Source organism: Phyllopteryx taeniolatus, chromosome 10 (genome assembly GCF_024500385.1).
Source record: "Phyllopteryx taeniolatus isolate TA_2022b chromosome 10, UOR_Ptae_1.2, whole genome shotgun sequence".
Classification (NCBI taxonomy): domain Eukaryota; kingdom Metazoa; phylum Chordata; class Actinopteri; order Syngnathiformes; family Syngnathidae; genus Phyllopteryx; species Phyllopteryx taeniolatus.
The window spans coordinates 15,368,535-15,394,687 of NC_084511.1; the positions used below are offsets into that span (position 1 = coordinate 15,368,535).

At 38.2% G+C, this 26,153-nt stretch overlaps 1 protein-coding gene across 5 annotated transcripts in view; it reads left to right on the forward strand.

Annotated features, from left to right (window-relative positions):
* LOC133484628 (glutamate receptor 3-like) overlaps positions 1-24,816 on the forward strand; it is a 125,525-nt gene extending 100,709 nt beyond the window's left edge. The window contains exons 12-17 of one of the 5 annotated variants that reach the window (XR_009790449.1): positions 2,072-2,445; positions 3,195-3,393; positions 12,551-12,798; positions 14,333-14,447; positions 19,565-19,679; positions 20,859-20,997. Coding sequence is in view for 4 of the 5 variants with exons in the window: in XM_061787503.1 (XP_061643487.1) it covers positions 2,072-2,445; positions 3,195-3,393; positions 12,551-12,798; positions 14,333-14,447; positions 20,859-21,104 (1,182 nt within the window). In the remaining variant the exon portion in view is untranslated. Of the gene's footprint in view, positions 1-2,071; positions 2,446-3,194; positions 3,394-12,550; positions 12,799-14,332; positions 14,448-19,564; positions 19,752-20,858; positions 21,107-23,241 lie in introns of those variants that run through there. The other 4 variants (XM_061787503.1, XM_061787504.1, XM_061787505.1 and 1 more) reach the window with 4 other exon arrangements.
* Positions 24,817-26,153: the final 1,337 nt, after the last annotated feature.

The following is a 26,153-nucleotide window of genomic DNA, read 5'->3' on the forward strand; positions in this document are numbered from 1 at the left end:
GAGGTAAGTACATGAAAACAATGAGTCCATATGGCAAACACTCTGTAATGACTTCAATGAGAGACGTACTGTGTGCCTTTGAAGTGAATGTGTAATTGTGTTTAATGTTTGATGTCCATGATGAATATGCCACATTGTAACTTCACAGCTGACAAAATCAACAGTTAAATGGTGGATCGTGGTTAGCGACAACAAGATCCATATGTGTTGTACTCTATAAAGGTTGGGGCTCGCACATAAGCGAAGGGTCACGCCATGTTTCAAATCTGAAAGAGCTCAGGTTCTTGCAACACCAAGAGTACCCCAAACGCCTCGCTCTGAGCTATGGTATAAGTTGAATTGGAGCCGAATACAGAAGGCCTAAGGGTTTTGCTTTCTCCTCTGTTCAATTTCCCAACCATCAACCTGCTAGATTGCATGGTTTGATGTGCTATGGTCTCGAAATTATCTCTGAAATGGGGAAATTCCACTTTCTGCAGCTTGAGAGAAAAAAATAGCTCTTTCACGACACCATTAAGTCTTTACAAGCCCATAATTTAAACAGCAGGTGAGCCGAGACTAATAGTTGCGTACATTTTGACCTTTTGACCATTAAATTAATTAGATTTTAGTTGTCTTTTAAAGGTTAGGCCTGAGGCTGCTATTGCTTTGTTTCCCGGCCATTGATTGAGGTGCTGCTTATGCCTGCACAAGGATTAAATGGTTATAGCCCTTCACAAAGGTGTGTTGACAGGGGTAAGAAAACAATGGTATTTATAGGGTCTATTTGTGCTCCTACGCATTTGACCTTGTAAACATTTTCAGTCTGCCACAAGCTAATGTTTTGTCAATTTCCAAACCAAACGTCAAATCCGCACAATACTAGAACTAAACAGACTATAAAGAGGTGTTTTTACATGATACTGCGTGTAACAAAAGAAAAGCTAGTTTATTTAAAATGTACATTTTTTTTTGGGGGGGGGGGGGGGGTTACATGATGTCATTATACTTACCACTGTTATTCATAATTGAAGGAAAATGACTAAGCTGCTGCTGTTAAAATTATTGCTAGCCCTAATGAAACAACTAGTATTTAAATTAATTGCCTTCCACGATCCACTAGATCTTATATATTTCAGTAATGCATTGATACAGTATATTATAGCATTGATAACTCTTAACGTAAAATTTCTGTCATGTCATTTTACTTTGTTTTGTTTTGTTTTTTTCAATTTAAGCGTTAGCAACATTAGCTATGTGTGTTGTTTTTTTTTCCCCAATTTTGACCTGGATTTAGCTATTGCCTTGTCATGCATTAGCTATAGGTGGTAAGCCTTAACGGTACGATAGTTTCAGTAGGTTATACCACTGATAAAATTTGCCAAGTGACATTACCAACATGAGCTACAGTACGGGTGGTGAACTTGTCTAATGTCAAATTAGCATGATGTTAGCGTCACTAGGCTAAGACACAAATTTACAATGAAAGGTAACCACTATGTAGCTAGTGAGATATTCTAATTGGAAGTTAGGAATTTTAAAACAGAACAATCATAACATTTTCATGAACATGACTATTGATTGAGAAATTATTTTAAGGTAAAAATAAATAAATAAATTAATTAATTAAAAAAATAACCTTGATAATTAAGATAAAATACTTTTCTTAATGGAACTGATGGAAACTAAGTCCAGTGGCATTGGGACATTTGCCCTGAGAAACTGTGACACAGCTAGATTGGGGAGCATTTGGCTAACTCCAACACCTGTCTGATCCTGTAAAAAAAATGTCTGTTCTTACAGTCCAGTTTCTGGTTTCTTTTTACTAAATGAACTTTACTTTGATTCACTGTATTTTTGTTTTGTTTGTTTTTTACTTTCAAATTCATAGGCCGTGGAGAAGTATTATTTTCCTGTGTGTTTTGCAGCCAGCCTTAAGATGTATGTTCTTTTTCTGTTTGATAATTGATGTAAAATTGGAGATACCGCTCTCCTTTATTTGCAAGTTTTCAGCTGCAGCATTTCACATGTACACACATGACTTTTCATGCAGGTCATAACTAATGATCACTGTGCATGTTCCTGTTTCCAGAGAGCAGATATAGCTGTTGCACCTCTCACCATTACTCTGGTACGAGAGGAAGTGATAGACTTTTCCAAGCCATTTATGAGTTTGGGCATCTCCATTATGATAAAGAAGCCTCAAAAGTCCAAGCCTGGCGTTTTCTCCTTCTTGGATCCACTGGCCTATGAGATCTGGATGTGTATAGTGTTTGCCTATATTGGGGTGAGCGTGGTTCTGTTCCTGGTCAGTCGGTTCAGTCCTTACGAGTGGAACCTTGAGGAACAGGACGAGACCAAAGACCCTCAGACGCCCCCTGATCCTCCCAATGATTTTGGGATTTTCAATTCTCTCTGGTTCTCATTGGGCGCCTTCATGCAGCAAGGCTGTGACATCTCCCCAAGGTGGGTCAATGGAGCAAAATCTAAAGTTACAGACACGTAATGATGGAATGTATATAGAGGCCAGGCATCTTTATTTCTTGTCCTTTTCCTTCGGAGGAGATTAATTTAAGCTAAAACATAATGATATGGGGAGTTAATATTCATGTAATTGATTAACCAACCTTTAAACCAAGGTACATTATGGAGTTAAGGATTGACAAATTTACGGAAAAATGAAAATAGGATATAAACATAAATAAACTGACCTCCCAACTTTTCTGGGAATTAGTTTCCATTCATACTGCAAACAAAATTTGTGGTTCACAATGTCTCTTCTAGTTTATTTGATGTAGTGTTTGATAGGGTTGATGTCTCCACTCTCTTTTTTTACACCCAAACCCATGCAAACATACCTTTCTGTACGTCGGGGTACAATCATGCTAGGGCAGAAAAGGGCCACAAAGTTGGAAGTTGTCTAACAAATCATTCTATAATATAACGTTAAGATTCAAGGGGAATTAATTCATATAACTGAATCCCTAATCAATTAATTAATTGAGAGATTTCTGAGATGGTGTAGCTTTCTTCAGGCTATGACAGGAACCTTCACTTTGACTGTTTCAAAGAATTACAGTAGCAGCAGAAATGCAATGTACATTGAAATTCAAGAAGTGTACAATACAAGACATACAACCATACCACTTGATATTCGTCATGCATTGCTAAATAATTTCATTTTGTTTTCCATGTCATGGACAACCTTCATGTAGGTCTCTCTCAGGCCGTATAGTCGGTGGTGTGTGGTGGTTCTTCACCCTCATCATCATCTCATCTTACACAGCCAACCTAGCTGCCTTCTTGACAGTGGAAAGGATGGTCTCTCCAATAGAGAGTGCTGAAGATCTGGCAAAGCAGACAGAGATAGCATATGGCACTCTGGACTCAGGTTCCACAAAAGAGTTTTTTAGGGTGAGTATTTTTTTTTTGCTACCTCTCACACAAAGCACATAATTACGTTGAACATCAGGCTTGTTGAATTATAAAAACACGTGTGGAATGCCATTCAAATCCTTTTTCAGCTTTTCCAAGTGCAGCAATCTTGATCTGCATTGGAGCCGTATTGGCAGAGAAGCGATTCTTGAACTCTTTTGACATGAATGTTAAATTTATGCAGCAGTACTGCAGTGTGCAACCTTAAGGTACCAGGGCTGTCAGCATAAAGTGTGAGAACAACATTGAAGACTCTGAGGTGATAAAACAGGAGGCTAATCAAGCACCCACATCGGACTTAAACTCAGAGGGATCAGCTCATGAAATATAATTAGTTAGCTGGCCACGGCTGGCAAATTGGACATGATGAAGAAGAGTCCTGTAGGTCAAACTGAGCTGTCTGAAGAAGCCATCATATGTGATAGGCAATATGACCGTTGGCTAAATGAACCAGAAGGGCAATTAAGTTGTAAATTAACAAAAAATCTGAATCCACATGATCACTAGGCTCTAACAGCATTTCTTTTTTAATGTGACATTCATTTATGTTTCTTCTATTGACAGCAACCTGTTCCAAAATCTTTTTACTGCTACTAAAGCAATGAAAGGAAGAGGTAATAATGAAACAGCCTTCTGCCAACTCAAAGGAAAATGTATTTCCTCACATAAAGGACAACTTACTTTTGTGTAAAACACTAAAGGCACATTTGGAAAAAGACATGCCTTACAATAACATGCACATGATGTGAACGTAGCAACTGAAAAAAAAATAAACACTTCCAAATGAGTGCTCCTTTCATCCAAGATCCTGTACATATATATGGTGTATTTTTATATCTGAACAATGATGGATGCCAATTATATATTAGGTTCCCAACCTGACAATGGAGACACAGCAAGCTGTTGGAATATCTGAGAAGTGGCCACCAAGTGACGGTTTTCCCAGCTTCTGTGGAATGGGTGTCCTACTTACAAGCCGACGTTCAAACAGAAAATGACGTGTGAACTGCGATTCTGAGTGACTTTTAATTAAAGCTGTAGAGGCATGACATGGGGAAAAAAATACACTCTACACTGCATTAATGAGATCCATACGGCATCAGCCAGCTGGAGATTTTAGTGTCTCAAACTAATCATACAGTATTATTCCAAGTCTATGAGATCCTGCATTTGAATTTTTGATGATTTCACCTGTTTTATGAAAAAAAGAAAAACACTTTCTGACAAGTTGAGGAAGCGCAAACTTGCAGAAACAAACGGATGTGTATAATCACAAAGGGACAGAATCCATCTCCCAAAATCCCTCAGCTAAATCAAACCTACATGGAGAGCTGGTCTACCGCCAGTTGGTTGAATGGTTTCAAGAGTTTGCAGTCTGTACCAACTACTTGCTTCTAGGGACTACCCCAACGGGTTTGGACTCTTCTCATTGTTTATCACATAGACTGTGTGATATGGCTACTTGTAGTTCTGTGAGTAGTTTTGTTCACCATGGGTTGTTTGTTTAGGTAGACACCTGTGTGTATATACTGTATCATTGGCTTGTCAGGCTCGCATTGACAAGGGAACACAGTGGATAAAGAAAGACTACACACTGCTGTTCAAATGCAAGTTTTTTTTTGGGGATGTATTAAAAAAAAGACCAACATAAATCATTTCAAAAAAAGTTTTTGAACACCATTAATATGACCTATAACCTGTACAATTCAATTGAGAAAAAATAAAATCTTTTCGAGAGGGGAAGATACAATAAAATTAAATATAACTAAGATAATGTGTTATGACACCCTCATAACTGGGGATGTGGAAGTGTAGGTTTTGTGCAAACACAACACTCACTCACAGGTGGTGGCAGCATCATGCTTTAGGGCTATTTTTTCTTAAGCTTGAACTGGGGCCTTAGTCAAGGTGGAGGGAATTACGAACAGTTCGAAATACCAGTCAGTTTAAGCGCAAAACCTTCAGGCTACTGTTAGAAAGCAAAAAAGTTAGGAAAAGTCTACTCGTACAGCTGAACATTATTTGGGGCTAATCAGAGGCACTTTAAATGGTGGCGTGTGCTGGCTCCCTTTTAACATGAGTTTAAATGGGATTGGTGAACCATAGCCACATCCCTGTTAGAAGAGACGGTGCACACTTGTGCTACATTATCTTAGTTGTTTATTGTTACTTCCCCTTTATAATTTTTTCTATTATTATTGAGTTGTATAGTTTATAGGTCACATTAATTGTGAAAGTATTTTGAGGAAATTATTTATCTTGTTCTCATTTTTTTGTATCACAAAACATGGCATTTCAACAGGAGTGTGCAGAGTTTTTATATTCACTGTATTGCCAATATGTCGGTTTGTGCTGTAGTGGAATTGGCAGTTATCTAATTCATAATGGGGTTTTTTTGTCCGCTGTTTTGCTACTTAACCTAGTCTCAGAAATCGTGATAATAGCTGGTCTCTAAGTAACCCATGCTCTAAATCAATCAATCAATCAATCAATACATACATACATAAATATCCCATCCATCCATTTTCCGTACCGCTTAGCCTCACTAGGGTGCGCTGGAGCCTATCCCAGCTATCTTCGGGCGAGAGGCGGGGTACACCCTGAACTGGTCGCTAGCCAATCGCAAGGCACAGAGAAACAAACAACCATTCACACTCACATTCACATCTACGGACAATTAAGAGTCTTCAATTAACCTACCTATGCATGTTTTTGGGGGGAAACCGGAGTACCCGGAACAAACCCACAAAGGCACGGGGCGAACATGCAAACTCCACACAGGGGAGGGCGGATTTGAACCCGGGTCCTCAGAACTGTGACGCAGTTGTGCTAACCCAGTTGGTCACTGTTTCCACATTTGGAAAAAAATCAGTCTGATCTGAGGATATGCAATTCTATTTGTTTTTTACACTTTAGTCTTTCATGATCCATATCCGAATTATCACACGTGAGCAAAAAATCAGACTTGTGTCCCTCAACCATGTAAAGTAACTTAGGTTTTGACGAGCCCATCACAAGGCTTGACTTAGTTGTGTTTTGAAATGCATGTTAAAAGGGAAGATGGGGCGTAATCGTGGCTTCAATGATATTTTGAAGTAATTGTTTAATTATGTGAAAAAAGAGAAACAGCCCATCAGAAACCCTTCATGCACCTCATTTAACAGCATGACCATGAAAAGAGGATAATGACTGATATGAATAAGCCTGAAGGCTTGTTTGCCCCTCAAAGAATTTTACATTAAAGTCTCGACAGCAAAAGCGACGCTTCTCACTGATGTGCAGGTGTGATGAAAATGGAACAACAGCTTGTGCGAAGTTACAGACGCATTCTTGCTAAGCATGAAAATCAATTTCACGTCTCTGCTATTGTGACGCAGACATTAGAGTTTCTGCAGGGTCCAAGACAAGGTTTAATGAGTAGATTTTCTAAGCAGAGCAGAGCTGCCTCTGGCTCGAGTTGCATGAAGAGGAGAATTTTATTCCAGGAATCCGGAGGCTGCTCTGCAATCACGTCCGCACTTTGTAACACAACTCCCTGAGCCCTTGTCACGTTTTGTTTCAGGAGAGTATTGACTGATGGAGCTTCTATAAAGATTACAGCTTGTTTGCACAAAAGAGGGAGCTATCAAAAGTAATGATAGACTACTGTGAGATAGGTGTAGCTTCTGGCAGAGCTGTGTCCTCAGAGAGAATCGCTTCAGGGACCAACTCCAAAGATGTGTCAGTTGGAGTTCGGGACGTACTATGACACAAGTAGACCCCTCATAGCCTCAACTTTTATTTCTTGGGACAAAGGTAGTCCATAGAGAATATTGAGTGACGAAAACAAAAAAGCAGGGGTATAACTGCAATGAGAAAGAGGGTGGAGAAAGTATTAAGCTAGACATGCAGTAGAGGGCATAAGGGTGAGGCCATAATAAAAGCAGACCGCCTTGCAAAGGAAAGAATTATAAAAGCTTTGGAACTTGGAATCAATGCCGGTTAAAATGTTATTCATAATAGACATGGCAATTACGTTTTTTGAATTTCATATAAATAACTACCACTTTTACAGGCTCCTAGGACATCTTGTGTCGATTCCAAATATGCATTTATCAGTGGGAAAGAGCTCTTCATATGGATTTATTTTGTAAACACAGGGCAGGGACATCAGACTATAGTTTGAGGAGATACTCTTTGTTCATATGGAGAACAGCAGCTACTGTACACTAGTTTTAGTCTCTCAACAAATAATATACACACAGCAGTCACTTAATTAGCTACACCCCCACCGCAACAATACATACAAAATAATAAATGTGTTGTTAAATTAATATCTGTTATTGTTAATAAAATGTGAGTACTGTATACTGAAATGTCTTAAATTAAAAGCCCCCAAGGTCGAATAATTCTGGTCTTGTTAAGCCTTAAAGACAGTTAATCAGTTAATTAGTTATTGTTTCTGATAATTTTATAATTGTAACCAATTGAATTTACTTTTTAGATGTATTCTCTCTAGCACTTTGAGGTCATTGAATGTATGAATTATTATGTATGATGATGATGATGATTATTACTTTTTTAATTATTATTATTATTACTAAACTTCAGTTTGAATTACCGTCGTGCGTGTCCTCCAGTCCTCAAATATCCAACAACATTTTCATGGATCACTCCTTTATTAAAAAATTACACCCAGAAAAAGGCATTTTTGACAGCAATTAGTATACCACATCATCCTAAACTCAATTCTGTTTGCAGCTTGTTACTTGTGTCCCCAAGTTGGCAAAATACTGCATCAGTGAATAAGATGAATAAGAAAACCATTGTGACGACGTGGCCGACTCACATTTGCTTTCAGTCAAAACCTATTTTCTGTCTGCGGCACTCAGGAAAATCAAAGAGAAACTTGCTGTCCTTGTATAAAATATTTAACTTAAGAATATGTCCCTGTGATTCCCTTGTCAAAGTCCTTTGCTATATCAATATTATGACTTGAGGTATGAAGTATAGAAGTGCATGTTAAGGGGACAATGTCCAATATACAGTACGTTTCTTTGCAGTTTACCGTTGCAGGTGTGGCCCCTCACTGCTGAGTGGCTCATAGCTAATGATGAATTATGCAGTATCTCTTAACATGGCAATTATATGGAATGTATTAGGAATTAACATTATTACACTTGAAGGGGATGTGAGAATACAGTCATTATACTATAGCAAGGTATGGTAGTTAATGGTATTCTGTATCATGACTATCGGGTGGAAACCTCATACGTCCATATATGGTCAATTTCATTTTTTTTCATAAATCTATACTATTGGTCTATCACCAAGTTGTGTTATTTTTACACATAATTACCAATTCAAAGTGTCGAAAATAGCTTGAGAGCAAATCTATTAACGCTATTGGACACTTGAACTGTCTGAGAAGTGCTGTCCAATTCTGCCTCTTCCTCACTCTGTAGGAGCCTTGCAGCATTTTGTCGCCTAAAGATTAAAAGTCTGGATGTTTTTTTTTTAGACAATAACGAATAAAAATAGGTTAGATACTCTTGAATACGCTTGTTTTGTTAAAATGGATAGCTGTAATACTTCATTGAGGAAGGAAGTGCGTCAGTGTTAGATTTATCTTACCCAACATTATAAAAAATAGACACAAAAGGAATGAAGACACTGGTTTCTTTTTCTCATGAGGAGGGCGTATGGGAGATTGTTCAGATCACAGCCTCTCAACACGCTCTAAACAATCCCCCCCCCCCCTCGCTCCTGCTTTTATTTGAAATAGGAGGGATTTACAAATCATAATGTTCTAAGCAATAAGACACAACACAAAATATTTGATAATAAGAGGGTTTTTCCCAGACATAGTATTCTAAGTAATAAGACACAACACATAATATTGAACCAACACCTGTCACGACCCGACCACATCCGATCACGTCCTTGGTCCAGGCGCCCTTCCATCGGATGATGCTGAGTCTTCTTTTTGAAGGCGAGACATCTAAAATTGTCCATTATACTAATGCAAGCTAAGCAAATAAATGATAACTTCTACAATTTATCTAACAGTCAGCCAACTGCATACAGATTCATTTCTTCCTTTTACACTGCTTATTGAGGTCATTGTTTTATTTATTGCATCATTCATGGCTCTAGACATTTGAAAAAGACTTTGGGAAGAGAATGTAACCAAATTCGTTTGCTTTTGTGAAGTAGTAAAGGCTTTTTTTCTAGTCTGGGAGTTAGCATTAGCACAAACTTAGAGTAGATGTGGACGGCTGACGCTGTTGATGTATCCTACTGTTTTAATCAATAACAGCGTAATAAATTAGCTTTTATTTGTGTATATTAAATTAGTCATTCATCTTGACTTTGGGGTGGTGGTGTGTTGATGTTGGTGTGTAACGGATATGATAGCAATATAAAGTATAATACCAACTTCAACAATGCAGTGTTTGGTAACTCAAGCAAGATGGCGCTTATTGATTTCCTGAAAAGTGGTAATTTTGGGAGATGCGAACATTCCGCCCGACAGCAATGATGAGTGTGAAATCCGGCCTATTGTTGCGTTCCATAATCCAACATCTTTGGGTATTCTCCTTGTACTGTTCACTCTGTTTGATTCCCCTTAAACAGCTCTGTTGAGACTTAGTTGCCAAGCAATCAGCCTATTTAGATTTTGGTCGTGCCGCTTCCCCGCTCTGATATTGATGAATTGACTTTATAAAGCACTGAGACAGCACACTGTGTTGTCAGTAATCAATGTCCAGATCCATTCTTTTCTCTTCATTTGGGGAGGCGTTGGAGCCTTTCTGTAGCTAAGCAGATGAGGCTGCGGTCTTTGGAGAAATTGTCCTCTAAACTAGCGTCCTTTCCCTGCTGTTTGACACATGTAAATTGTACATATGCATGTAACCAGATTGTCAGCAAAAACATCACATCCAACTCCAAGTCCTCTTGCCATCCATCATATTTGCATTAAGCCACACAAGCCAATGTCTCGACTTCAAGCATTTTCCTTTTTGCGGGGGAACATTTATCATGCAGGCTTTTTCTCATTTGTGTTATGCTGCTGTCTCATCTCATCCTCATTCGTGGCCTGATGCCCGATGACAAATGCCTACAAACAAATTGTATATTACATTGAGACAGTAAAGCGCTCTCCTCAGGTCAAGGTTAATGCATTTGTTTATTAATAGAGATGCATTAGAGATGAATATGCTGCTGTTAAGGGGGCTTCTTGGGACACTGATGAGTCTGGTCTGGATGGCACATGGTGACAAAGCCCAATATGCATGCTAAATCATTATAGTTTTTATTATATTCAACTTCATTACCTGAGATTTACACAACCAATTCTTTCCATGCTGGACTAATGACTTTTAAACTCAGGTCGGAATCATCCAGTTTGATTTTTATTTATTTATTTATTTTTTGCCCTTGCAAATTATTCCAAATAACTAATTATTGTGGTGAGGTGTTATGCAGTATGTACTGTATATGTAGTCTTTTCTCTCCCCACAACTGCTACTTCAACAGGCTGGCTTTGTGGAACTCAAATAAGTACATAGACTCAACATATCAGAAGTTTGGTTTCTATTGTTGCACACCACCCAGAACCAAATTACACACATGCAGGCATGCAATGATTTATGTAAGAGTGCGCAAACAGTCCTCCGCCTCTTGAGTTGTGGCGAGATGACAGTGCCTTGCTCAAAGGCACTGTTACCTTTTTTACATTTTTTGTCTCCACCAGGACTTGAACAATGACCCTCCGTTTCCAAAGCCAAAACAGATAAGCCCCAGAGTTGCTGTAGTTCTATTTTCTTAAGTTGCAGTGGTTTTCTTAAGTTAGTTTAGTTTAGTTTGTTTTGCCCAAAACTAGTATAATTTTGCACATTGAGCTAGTTTTAAATATTAAAACGCTGCAGTAGCATGGCCAGATATATAATTATTAAAATGTTTTTTTGGCATGTAACCACCTCTAAGCTTAGCACAATTGACCTCTCAGATAAGCATTCTTTGAGTTTCTTCTGGTTGTTCTACAGTACAGATTCACAAGTAGTGAAGTGCCATAGTCCCCAGAGGATGCAACTTATTGATTCTGCTCATTTGTTGATTTGCCTTGTTCCCTGCAGATTAAAGCTCTTAAAGTTGGTAACATTTATTTGATTGATTATTACAGTGAGACTGGGGCTTTCGAACAGACAGGATAAATTTGTCTAGCTTTGCTGTTACCTGCACAGGAGTTGTTTTGGCTTTGTAATTAGAAAACATGGAGTATTTTGTGAATATTTGTTTGTGTACTAATTATGTCACAGTATTCCAGACAGATGTCATTTCCTCAACAGATTGTCCATTCTCCACCCTTGAAGCACGCGGTTGCTTTGATTCTGCCAGTTCAAAAAATGATTTAACCTTTTTAGTTTATTTCTGTCTTAAAAATACTGTTTAGGCATTCATAATGTAAGGCATTCCCATTCAAGAAACTTGCTCATTATACTGTTATACCAGTATCTGTTGAAAGTGTGAAACGCCTTATGCCAAAATAAATCCAGCACCATTGAATAATTTAATTGATGCTTATTATAGATAGTGCTCGACTCACCCAGATTTTGCCGGCTGGCTAATCCTGTCCCAAGGCGCTTGAAATATGCTCATCTGAGTAAATCGGTGATGGGTTGCCAGATGTATGAGTAACCAGCCGTCTACGCTCGCATTACTCCTTCCACAGTTAGGATGATATACTAGAGGCTGAATGGGAATCCAGTGACCGTACAGAGATCTAGAAATTAAAGTCATACATTCAGAAAACGGCAGTAAAATGTTTGCATGACCAATAAAGTTGCACATATAAATGTGATAGACATTTGGGTAAACAACAACAAACAAGCAACGGGCCAAGCAGATCTTTAATCAATGGGAATGGATTTTGTAAATTTCTTGAGCTTTGTGATCTTGCTAAAATCGAACATCATGTTTTTCTGAAGTATTTCAAGATATCATGCAGTGGTTTTAAATGATGTCTTTTAATACTTGGTAATGCCATTTTTAATCGAGTGATCATGAAGCTCAAAATTTTACAAATTCCATTGTAACACATGATGATTTGTTTGTTTCTGAACCTCATTCTTCTTTTGTGTTCTTTTCCGCACAGCGATCGAAAATAGCCGTATATGAGAAGATGTGGTCATACATGAAATCAGCCGAACCCTCAGTGTTTGTTAAGACCACACCCGACGGCGTGGCCCGGGTACGAAAGTCAAAGGGCAAGTTCGCTTTTCTCCTCGAATCCACCATGAACGAGTACATCGAGCAGCGGAAGCCCTGCGATACCATGAAAGTGGGCGGCAACCTCGACTCCAAAGGCTACGGAGTGGCGACGCCCAAAGGCTCAGCATTAAGGTGGGTGGAATAATATAACAATATCCTCTGTGTTGTTATAGTATTCCACCTACCCTGATGTCCCCTGTTGTCATTCTCTTCTCATCCTCTCCTTGTTTTTTTATGGACACAGAGGTAATGGTAGTATACTTTTCAAAGCGCTTGGATACGAAGGTTTTATGCTAAAATTGTCTTTTAACGGATTTTTATACATGTGTTAGGGCTGTTACGCTAATCAAATCCGTACGATACGGTTAAAGCGAAGAATCATTTCATATTAGGGCTCAGACTCGCCCTCTAAATCCTGATTTTTTTGTATTCGTGTTGACAGTAACGGATGACTTCTGAATCAGAATTGAATCGTTACTCCTTGTGATGTAATAGTCCAACTAATGAAAAAATTCATTGGATTATTTGAAAACTATGTAGAACCGGAAAGAGAGTACGCTGGCACGGTGTGGCTGCTGCTTGTCCCTCTGGAAAGGTATTTTTTTTATTTTAAAATGCTTTATATTAACCAGCATCCCTCACTGTACCGGCCAAAGGTAGAACCCGGGTTGGTTTTGCGCCCGTCTCTGTGCCGTAAAATGTGTAAATCCACGCTGTAAATCTCATCATCTGCCACGCTGTGTTGGATCTTACACAACTTTCTCGCATTCATTCTGCCACGGTCGCCGTCTACCATGAACATCCGTGCAGCTCCTCGAGCATGGCTATCGGATGCCTCCTTCCGCGGAGGTCTCGGTAGAGGGCTACAGCTATTTGCATCCATAATCCATGATCAACTCCAAAAACGGACAACCTCTACTACTGCGGACATAGTCAAAGTGCCATCAGCCATAAGCACAGGCAAACAATGTTGAAATATTTTGTATTTTTTGAAGCAAATGTGGCGTGGCAGCCGTTCCAGCTCTGATCAGAATAATGTAGTATAATATTCTAAGATTCGTTCTGATTCGAGTCCAAAAATTCTGGTTCAGTGATTGCTTTTTTTTTTACGCCCACTCGAATCACAATTTAAGTCACCACCCATTCTTGAACAGCCCTATTTCAAATGTCTCTTTATGTCTTCCTGTTGCTCTTCTCTTCTCCCCCTCCATCTCTCCTTCTGTCCTACCTGACTGTTGTGTTGTCACTTTTAATTTAATGGTTCAATGGTTTTTCAATTTAGTCTTTTAAAAGCTGTGCTGTCACTTGTGACAAATGTTAATTGCATGATGTTTGTTGTTGTTACTTCTCTTCTCAATGACAAGTGTCCCCATCCCGCACACTTCAGTTCTAAACTACGTAACCCCTCTTGCCACCTTTTCCAAGATTTAACAGTCTTTACCTTAAGTGAGCCTCTCTTATCTCTCCATATTCCTGAAATTCTTAAACCACAATTTGTCCTTTCCCAGAACATTCTGATTAACTGATTCTGTGCGTAAGCCCCCTGCTACAGTGGTAGCCTCTCTACCCTGACCTATCATAATGATGCTTGGTACAACCATTACTTTGCATTAGATTTCTCACGGACCTGTGCATTTTCTTACAAGTTATGTTTTATCGTTTCAAGAAATGCTGTTAACCTGGCAGTTTTAAAACTGAATGAGCAAGGCCTCTTGGACAAATTGAAAAACAAATGGTGGTACGACAAGGGAGAGTGCGGCAGCGGGGGAGGTGACTCCAAGGTCAGCCTCGATGTCACCACAATCGGGTACTACAGTGCAGAGTAATCGGCAAGGCTGTTACGGCAACCCAACCAGAACTGAACCGAATGTCTGCCCCGAACAACCTGCTGCTGCCCTGTGGCACATCTCCAAATTGACTGATTGTCTGACCAGACGGTTTAACACATCAGCTCAAACAAAGGAGCCATGCTTAGCAAACAGGAGATTAGTGACAACAAGTGCACATGAATCAAATTATGAGGTGAAGTATGTTGCCATGCAGTTATGAAAGTTTGGCAGTCTTTACTCATGCTTACAGATCGGCATGGCAGCCCATCTCATCTGGGACTGTAGGTCCATCTAGCTTTCTGCAAATACACTCAGTAATCTCATATGCATTTATGATCAACCTTTGTCAATGCTCAAATATTTTTGTGAGAAGTGGTCAACATTTCTAGCATATGTTTTCAAATCCTGGGAAGGATGGCTTACCTTTAATTGAAACTGCAGCCGCTTTGTACAGACACAGGCCCAGAATCCTGGTGTGTTCTGAAGCCCATGGGAGGATCAATCATTCCCAGTGGAAAAATAGTTTCATGGAGGCCATCTGGAAAGCAAGGGGAACAGCGGCGTCTTGAGGGGACGAAGCATTGCACATTGCAACGTGAGAATTCTAATTAACATTTAAAGGCTTGTGATTTGTTTTTAATAGATCATCAAATAAAATACCGTTGGTCCGATTCCACTATTGAGCTCATTAATAACTCAGCGTTGACCCTTTTGATCACACCCTCCCCTCTTCTTCTGTGGCTAAATGATCAATGATTTTCCCATTATGGGAGCTAATGGTACAAGTGTTAAGCCCCCCTCAACCATGACAACTAAGTGTGACATTACTCCGATGATGTACAATTGTATTGTGCTATTTTCACTGCATTACATTTAAGACAGTCGCATTAGAGTCTTTACATTGCAGGTCAATTTCAAGACAAATGATGCTGTCACCTGAAATTGGATGATAGTTTATTGGTTAGCTAATATGCAACCTGCAAACCACAGCTGTGTTATTACACTCTTAACATTATTTGTCATGAATTGGCCTTGACCAAAATTAACAGTTAAACGGAGTGAATCTGTCTTGAAGACAGTGGTTATGCTGAGTGTCTTCCTGGACCACAGAAATCATGTCAATGGGAAGTCAATAGAGATTTGTTGTCATGGAGAACACAAATATTCCTGATCTTTTGATTTCACACCATGTACTTTAGGTGGTTGTAGAGCTTAAAACATGAGCAACTCATTGAGCATTAAATTTAGAAGAAAAAAAAAAATGATTCATACTTGTTTTTTTTAAATTTAATTTAGGATCACATAGTAAGGATACAATATCACTCCAACAATAATCATAATGTAATCATGGCACAGCGATTATGTGATAAATAGTATATTGAAAAATACATTAATAATGCTTTGCAAAATTAATTCGATTGAAGGAAAAACATACATTCTATTTATGCACATTAAATGAATTTAGAAGAAAGAAAGAAAAACATTCTCTCTAACTACAGGAGGTTTTATGTAAAAACACACTGCATTGGGAAATCTATTTTTAGTAGTCATCACTATATATAGTACGGTGTACACTTCCATACATATAGTATACATTTGTTTGAAACTGTTTAAGCAGACTTCAGAACACTAGCAGAGGAAATTAAAAGTAAGCAAAAAAATCTCCTGTTTATGTTAATTCATTTATTTCATTGCATTACCTATATACTGTATAGTCTACACTGAATTCAACGTACATCTGACAGTATCAATATTGATGGTCGGTTTGTCAAATGGCAGTACTGTATCATGAGAGATGATATTGCAAGATAGCTGTATTTTGTCTGTGTTATTTCATTTAACTAAAGAAGCCATGTTGTTCGTAAATTACTTCATCTTTACAGCGGGAATTCACTCACTGTTGTTCCGAGGCTCGAACCAAATTGTTCCCATTTAGATGGATGGAAATTGAATGAATCTGTTGCAGCCCTTCCTTCTTTTGTGGGTTTAGTTAACAAGAAATAAATAAATGAAACACACCCTTCATGATGAAGAAATAACATGAAAATAAATACATGATAATTAGCCTTTTCGCATTTGATAGCCTCACCGGCAAGTTCATTTATTTATCATTACAGTAATTTTTCGAGCTATTTTCTATTAGTTTTAACCCTTAGCTTCATTAACAAAGTCACTATTTCGCTCACATCAGCTGCCTTAAATGCCTTTTTGTTCTTAACACAGATTGCAGATTTTGCCAAAACAAACTACCTTGAAAGGAAGAAACATCATTCTGATGTTTAGCTATTATTTCCTTCTTCTTTTTTTCAACCGTAAAATGACTAGGCTTGGTAACAGCACTATCACTTTAACTTTCAATTCATAGGTACTATACTGAGGTCACTGTTCACAAACTGAAGCATAGTTCGTAAACCGATTTGTGATGATGTGAACAGTCATTTGTGAACCAAGGTCGGACTGTAATGGCAAAACAAGAATCGCCACACTTTCCATTGCAGTTTATTATGCAACCAAAATTAATGTTTTACATGACTGCAAAGAATTATTGTGTCCGTCATAAAATTATCCCATACCTTCCCGTTTATATACCCAGTTATGATTCCACCAAATAACAGTGTTAAGAGGTTGTTGTATTTTCAGATAATGCTACTCAGGCAAAAGATGTGGAAAAGGTCACTATAGGATAAATGGATGAATTACTGCATAGAGAATCAAGCAAAGCAGCTTGAGTAGGGCCAGAAATGCGCATAATGGGTCCCCAAGCAGTACCATAAGTCTGCACAAAGCATAGATTAAATAGTGTTCCCTCTTGAGTCACATTTTTGCACTATTTGCATTGCTAATTCTGCAATGTCACTAAGCTCATTAAGTCTTTTGTGTGTGTGAGTGTGTGTGTGTGTGTGTGTGTGTTGTTACCGAGAGCATACTTAGGAACCATCATGCAATCATTGATTTCTTTTTTTTGTGTAATACTCGGGTATGTACTCTGTGGTTTTTTTTGCTGACTTTTTTAACCTCTTCTCGAGTGATCAGAGAGACCCGATTAAGTGTGGCCCTGGAGCACTCACTTCCACACAGTGAATTGCTTGCATCATGTTTACAGCTTACGGTTTCAACAGACACACACACATTTTTTTACACACACTTCTTTCGTCCCCTTCCGCACAATATATTGCAGCCTAGATTGCGTTTCAGACACAGAGCATGTTTTGGGTAATTGCATTGTTAATCAATGTCTCCACAAGCCAAAACGATGCTCGGGTCATCACAAACTGTTTCTAGGGATTCGGCTTTGAGGCATACAGTGGCGGGATCTTTCTGCATTATGCATTGCTGAGATCCCCTCGGGGGACATTGTTCATGCAGGGAGTAGTTATGTCACTCATTTATCGATGCACACTTTTTTCTTCCTTTCAATTTGCTTACCATGTTTCACTGTGAAAGGAGCAGAACCGCATATGACACATGTATGTAGGCTACGAATACAAATGTCATCTGGACGACACACTACACTGCAGATATTAATTTGGTTCTACAACTGTTTTATATTGATATATGGAATATTTTACTGTTGTTATCTGTAATACAAGTGATAACGTAAGTTCCCCCTGTTAACATTAAGCTTTTCCGGTGATGAATGCACTCATGCACTCTTCTTATTATCACTGACGTATACATATATTTTTTAGTATCCATACTGCATCTGAGAGATACAGTAAATGTATCAACGGTGTGGCTAATTCGCATAAGAGAAATTTTGACGATGAGCTGCAGGGACACGCACTGGTGAGGCAGAAGTTGACTTGCCTTAAGGATTAAACACAGATCATTAGAGGTGTACATATATTCTTATTATTATTAACGATATTGTACTGAGCCGGCAGGACATAGATGTGTACTGCTTTCCAACAAAGCGTGCCCCTTTCCGGTTTTATGGTGTTCATAATACAGTAGTTCTCCTCTTACAAAATCTGTTGTGGTATAAAACACACTGAAAGGAAAAGAAAAAGAAAAACACACATTTGGGGTTAAGCTTTTGGATGCTCACTAAGAAGAAGTCCTGCAAGAATTTCAGAGGTCCTGTGAGATCTCTTGAGAAGTCACATACCATGAAAACTGACCACCACATTTTACGTTGGACAACATTTAGGTTCTCTTTAGTAGTTAAATAAATACAAGTCACTTAAAAGTATGCATTTCACAGTTTGTTAAGTCAGAATCTTTGACATACATAGACCTTGTATTGGACTTTATCAGATTGTGCAAGTGGAGTTACTGTTTTGGCCAGTGAGTGTATGAATGGAAAGGGCGTAAAACTTTTAGTTAGTGAATTTAGAGACAAATGTGAGTAGTTTTATTTAATTTATTCTCTTGTGTTTTAATCAAAGTAATGGTTAATATCGGTATCCAAAGGGATATTCCCTTTACTTTTCCATTGACATACATTACATACATCCACTTGACACACATCCATAAATGGATCCCCAAGCACAGTATGCAATTTGGTTATGACAGACTCAATAGATAATCTTTGATAAGAGTTGGGAATTTGTTTCCTTATATGTGGGGAAAGAAGAATTAAGATCACTGTTTAGATCCACAGTAGTTTCTAAAATAAGTGTTGGGACAGGCAATTCTCAAGATTAAAACATTACAAATCATAGACTTAAACTGATAATGTGCACAGTGTCTGAAAGGCAAAAGATCCGATCATTGTAGTGTTTGTTAAGACAAAGCTCCTTTTGAACTGATCTTGTTGACTGCTGTTCAGGGACTCTAAATGTATCACCTGCCCCCGAAATCATCCAAGTATAGACTTGCAGAATGTACTTTAAGGACCTGCTTGTCGCCATGGTAACAGCATCTGCCGATTACTCAAAGCGATATGGGTAGGTCCTGGCTCTGTAGGTAAGGGTTTATAAAGGTGATAGGTAGAATGCCTGCTCTCTGTCATGTTGCCGTGGCCAGGAAACCTGCTTTATCGCTTTGTAAAATATGTAAGTAGTAAACAAGTTGAATAACATAAAATAACATAATATAATGTTATTTATGTTATTTCCCACGTGAAGAACTCCTGTAAACCTCGCAGTATTGAAACTCAGTGAACAAGGCATCTTAGACAAGCTGAAAAACAAATGGTGGTACGATAAGGGTGAATGTGGAACCAAGGACTCTGGAAGTAAGGTCAGTCGCTGCAGGTCTTTTGTACTGATTCCAAATTGCATTTTGACGTACTGTTCATATGCAAAACAAACATTAGTAGTTCACATTGTGTTAATCTGCTGCACATAATTTACTTTAATCTTTGGACCTGCCACGAACTGTAATTTGGTTTGTGGCTTTACAAGGCACTTATTCCCCAAATGTTGCTTCTTTTGCCATAGAACATTTTGTACACCATATCAAATGTCAACTTGATTTAAGAATCTGTAATGATAGTCCAGTGGGGAAATGATCTTAGAGTGCCTTACAATTTCAACTGAATCACAGCAGTTGTTGACAAATGCTACTTATGCTCATTCTCACTTCATGACACTTTGACCATTATGCTGCTGTTTGTATTTACCAAACTGTTAATGAAAATTTGATTTATTTGCGTTATTACTACTTTGCAAAAGAGCTGCGTCTATTAGATTTGTTGGCCTCCTGTGGTGTGATGAATGGGCAAAGCTTCTTGAAATGTGACTACTTTGACAAATGCAATTTAGGCTTCCGGTCGCTTGCAATTGAACTGAGCCTCAGTCGGCATGCCGCAAGAAGTCAGGAAATGTAATACACTGAATATTTAACCCTCTGAGATTCCATTTATAGCTTGTTAGTAAGTTGCCGATCCATCCATGCTCAAGGGGTTAAGCTGCAAATAGTAAAACTCTAATGAACAAATTTTTAAGGAATAAGTTCGGTAGGTAAGCAGCAGCAAAATGGTTTGATTTGATCATCTTCTCTGACTGTACTGTATGACAATGTTGCCATAAGAGTTATACGTACATGTCGCTAAGGAGACAGGAATGGTTTGAGCTGTCGACCTAAGCGACGCTGACCAGCTTCCTAACATGGTCAAGAGTAGATCTAGACTGTAGATATAAAGAAGGGAAGCCTTCACCATCAGATAAAACTGCAATAGTCAGCATCTTTCAGTTTAAGGGGAAGTTTGAACTCCTTAACTTTGAGGGAAATAATTTAAATTGAACTGTAAAGGCTAACAAAGTTTCTAGGGTTGTTGCTTGTAGCTCTTAGTATTAATAATCCAGTTAACAGTTGCACCAGTTTTACCAGTTCAGTTTTACCAGTCAGGCTGAATTTTGTTCTGCGGCACTCGCTCCACTCTGAAATGCTTAACCATGTTTCCTGACGTTCCCGCAGGACAAGACAAGTGCTCTCAGCCTTAGCAATGTGGCTGGAGTCTTCTATATTCTGGTTGGAGGGCTGGGGCTGGCCATGATGGTTGCCCTGATAGAGTTCTGTTATAAGTCACGGCAAGAAACCAAACGGCTGAAATTGTCCAAGAGTGCTCACAATTTTAAGCCGACTCCCGCAACCAACACCCAGAACTTTGCCACATACAGAGAAGGCTACAATGTATATGGAACAGAGAGTGTTAAGATTTAGAGGTACAGTATGTCAGCTCTCTTTACCATCCAAGGTTCGTCCTTGCTGACGAACCTTTTCGACTAAATTATTCATTTGCATGCAGTTCTCTGTTGCTGCTGTTTGTTCAGTTGTTTCCAGATGTCATGTTGGAAGAATTCAAACACAAAAGCTCATCTAAATATATAAAAATCATATCCATTGTTTTTGCTTTGTAACATACAGACTTGTGGCTATAGTACATGTGGCTGCATTGGAGTCGAAATGATTTAGTATACAGATGTACCACGTCTAGCCTTACAAAATCAATTCGGGTACACTCGCAGATGGACAAATTGTTTGGACTTTGAAAAAAAAAATTCTAAGTAATGGAAATAGAAATAATCTGTTTGAAGGTTAAACTCCCGCCATCATAAAATGTTCAGGCAATTACTTAACTAAACTTAATTAACTAGATACAGGACATCATAACTCAAATTCCCTGCTTTTCTCTCTCATTTAAATATACTGTTAGGCCCGCCACGCACCAAGCGACACAGCCAAACACGACCGAAATGGACAATTGTGTACAAATTTCCATTGGCGACTCACACTTGACCACACAACTCACTGCAAAGCAAAAACTGCGACCCCCGAGGGTTCTTATCGGGAAACAATGTTTTGAGGCACCACATGTACTGTGACTGTATTTTATTTTTATTTTTTTGTTGAACTACAAACAACATGGTGCATTTGTCAAGAAAGAAGCAGACTGGAAACTAGTGGCCAGATTCCCGCTTTTGCCCAGAATTACACATTTTCCACACACAAAAACGAAAAATCAAGTGAATGACACATTCAACAAAAAAAAGTTATCCATCTTTCCGATACCAACGTCAAACTATGCAGCTGATTCATAAGATCGTAGAGACAAGTTTTCAAATTACAATAATTCTCACATTCCCCAAATTCCACACTTTTTACAACAAAATTCCAAAATGAAGAGGTACAGTATTTTACACATTTACCTCCTCTCACATTTCATGACCAATTCAAACCATTCCAACTTCAAATTGCTTTGCTCATTTAGGACATCTTCAAATATTCCCATTTTCCAAATCCCCAAATGTTCGCAATACAATTCCCAAAAGATAAAGATATATTACATATTTACCTCTTCCTTCCAGATTTCTTGACTGGTTCAAACGATTACAACTTCAAGTCTCAAATTCAATATTTCAACAATTCCTTTATTTCCACAGCATTTCACTTCAGCATCAGCTCTTCAGCATTCACATGCAACGTCTGCAGAAATTGCACCCATTAGTCGCGTATTAAAAGGTACATCAAAAGCAGTTTATATTGGGTACAGATCGAGCAAACAACATGATTTTTACAGTTTCCAAGTGCAGCTAGTGATCCTCATGTGTGAGCTTTTCAGTCGAGAGACATGTTAATTATTAATTAGACATAGCAGTAGCATTCACAATAAACAGCTCCCAGAGAGACTCTTTTGATAGCGCTATCCCATCCTCCCATGAAACCACTAGACGTAGAGCAATCATCACAATGTATAAATGGGGGTAAACACTGTTAAACACACAGTTCAATTGTTAGTTTTGCTTTTAATTGGATTTGTTTACACGTGTTTTGTCCATTCAAACACCAATGTGTACTAGAACCGTGCAAATGTTTTTTCACCCACCTCCACACACAGATCGCTCATGATGAACTGTCAAAGAGGCTACTTGAGCTTTTACTGTGATTGCTGCTTTTCTGTCTTGGTATTGTTGTTATGTTTTATATTATCAAGAATTAAGATTTGGGAGATAAAGCATAATGAAGCCCATTACGATAAGAAGTAAGTGTGTTCTTATAATTGCATAACAGGCAGCCCTTCACTGATTTTTCTTTTTAATTGGAATTGCAAATAGTGCCGAAGGCCCCCAAAATTCTCCATATTAATTTTATCATGTTCATTTAGGATCGCTATCTCTCTAGATAATATATTAGCTCTCACAAGACATTTGATCCATCTTGTTTGCACAAGTGACTATTTTAGGCATGTATGATCTCTTCTAGTCTGTGTTTACCCATTGTAATTCATATGCAACATCATTTGACAATCATACAAAGTCATTCCCTTCCATGTTTGCTTTTGCTTTGTATCCTGACACAGGTTTAGCAAATGTTTCCCTCATCCCGTGCAAATGTGATTAAATATCTCTGAAAGGACAAGGATCACGAGAATGGAGCCAAATCCTTTTGGGCTGGACACTGATATGATAATCTGCAATGACGACACGACTGAACCGATCATGGCAACAGCCGATTTCCCTCCTCTCAGTGCCTTACGGAAAGTTCAATCAATGCAACGCATTCTCAACGATATTGATTTTTGCTTGAAACTCACAGAAATGAGAAGAATTGAGAGGTCAGCCAAATAGAATTACTGTATTTATACAGTACATATAGAATACATGTGATGTGAGAGAAATAAAGCCATCATTTTGCAATGCTAAGCACATCTTGAAGTGCCAGAAGATGAATCTGAGATGACGAGGGTCTAATTGGTTTCTTGTAAAAGCAGATTACTCCTCATTCTCCCGCTGCCAGGTTTTCATTAGTTATACATATTCAAATGTGTTCTTCGTATCTTGTCAGTGCACCGCCAGACACTGATTATTACAATATTAGCTTTTATACTAACCTTGCCCCTCCCTCTTGAATTGATTCATCTTTGTGAAATGCCATTTAAACGGTTAAAAGTGTGTTGTTTGTACACTTTTGGTGCTACCGACACACACCAAAGAACCAGGTCATGACTCGCACTTCCAATACTGCCAACATGTGCGTATGTTATTCAAAGAAAGGTTACCATGCCTAAAGTGCGTGTGAGCGCGTGCATGCACTCCCAGTAAAGTATCCCAGTAAGGTTGCTCATCTCCCGAAAGAACTCCATATTCTCTGTAATGGAAGTAGAACCAAAACAATAAAGGCTAAATCAAGTGTAGATGAACTGCTGAATCTAAATGATACCAGTAATGGCTTTCTAATTGTACTATGTGGACTAGTTTGCCATTTTCCTCGCACATAAGAAGATTTTGAAATGAATGAACTGTTTTTCATTTTTGTTTCCTTTCAAGAGCATTCCATTGTTTGGTGATTTCATATTGTAAAATAAAATAAAAACATTAAAATAAAGAGATAAATAAAGGTTGGACCAGGGTGGGTCTGCAAGCTTAGCACATGTCCATATTGCTGTAACAATTACTTTCCCAAAAAGGCTGTGATTCAATAGGATTTTTAGAAAGTACTTAAGTCACCTGAAACTGTGGGAAAATAGTTTTATATGTTAAAAAAAAAAAAGAAACAATGTGACAAAAACAGTTGAAGTATGTACATTTAGATGAACACAAACTATTTATATTACATAATGAAAAGTGTTTTTTTTCCCCCTTTTTTAAAAAAAAACAAAAAAATGCATGTAACGCTTGATGAGCCCTACAACTCACAAACTGACCCGAGATTAGACATTCAGCCCTGGTTTTATATACATATATATATATACATATATATATATATATATATATATATATATATAGTAATTTGGTGTATCAGTTCTACCTTTTTCTTTTTTGTGAAGCTCACCTCTCTGGGAGATCACCAGGCATTGTAGAGGATACAAAAGAGCAAGAGATGCATGCATAATTTACTGAACCTCATTAGTGAGGCGCTGTACAGAGAATTTTAATACATTTTGTAAATAAAATGTACAGAAAGGTTCTGTTGTGTGTGTACGTGTCTTTAAGCAATATGTTTACCTCAAAGAGGAGTCAGCAATTCTAATTTGCTACAAATGCATGCAAACGTTTTCCTAAAATCAGAATCATCTTAAGGGGAGGGAGAGAAATCCCCAAATTCGACATGGAAAAGGGTTAGTTTGGCACAAGTGAAGTTGCTACCACTTAATACTTTTATCTACTTCACTGCATTACTATTTAATTACAAACTATTGCACTTGATTGTAGCATGGACTGAAGACAAACCTATTTGGGGGGTTTTCTCTGTAGTCAGCGCATAAACACAATTGCTTGCACTAACTCATAATTTGTGGCAATGATTCATGAAGACTTCTTTAATTCATTCATTTCCTCAACAGCGCAAGCTTGTATAATTCAGATTAGTAAACAGCATTGGACGACACGAGACTCCAAATTTAAGTGTACAGAGAGCAGGGGTTTGCAACCACCAGACTGTGGGACATTTAGCAGTGGGATGGGAAACGAATAATCATTTTAAGAATTATTATATTTCCATCGAGCATCTTTCTTGCACTTGTCTCTGTCGTTTTTTTACATGTGCCAGTAATCTCACAAAATAACACAGCTAAAATAAACTTTTTTTGAATAGGAGTCAAAGTTCTGTATGTAATGCAACTGTAATAATGTCAATGTAATAATGGCTCCCTGATGAACCAATTCGTTTGTTCTTCTCACCTTGTCACTATGTGTAGCAAGAGCCACATTGTTATGAAACCATTGCATTTACATTTTATAATTAAATCAGCATATTTCATAGTCAATTAGCAAATGTAGAACCTTAGTTTGACTTTCATCACTCAACTGATGCAGCAGAAACACTGTATAGTGTTCCTTTATTTGCAATCATTTCCTCAAAACATGTTCCTAATCCTAAGTATATGACGCTTGGTTAATTTAAACAAGAAATGGTGATCTTTTTTACTCTTCAGTGTTGTGTGTTGTGGCTCGTCTCTAATACAAAGGGAATGGGATGGTTGTGGCCTAAAGTGGAAGTACAGTACGTGAAGGACAGCAGCGAATTAAGGTAAAAGACTGTCACTGGACAGTGACAATATCTAGATTTATAAATTAATTGATGAACATATGAGATACAGTCATTACATTTTGGATTTGAAAAAAAACTATATTGGAACCTTATGAACTTTTGTGTTTGTCTCTTACCCCACGGCATGGTGGAAGACTGGTTAGAGCGTCTGCCTCACAGTTCTGAGGACCGGGGTTCAATCCCCGGCCCCGCCTGTGTGGAGTTTGCATGTTCTCCCCGTGC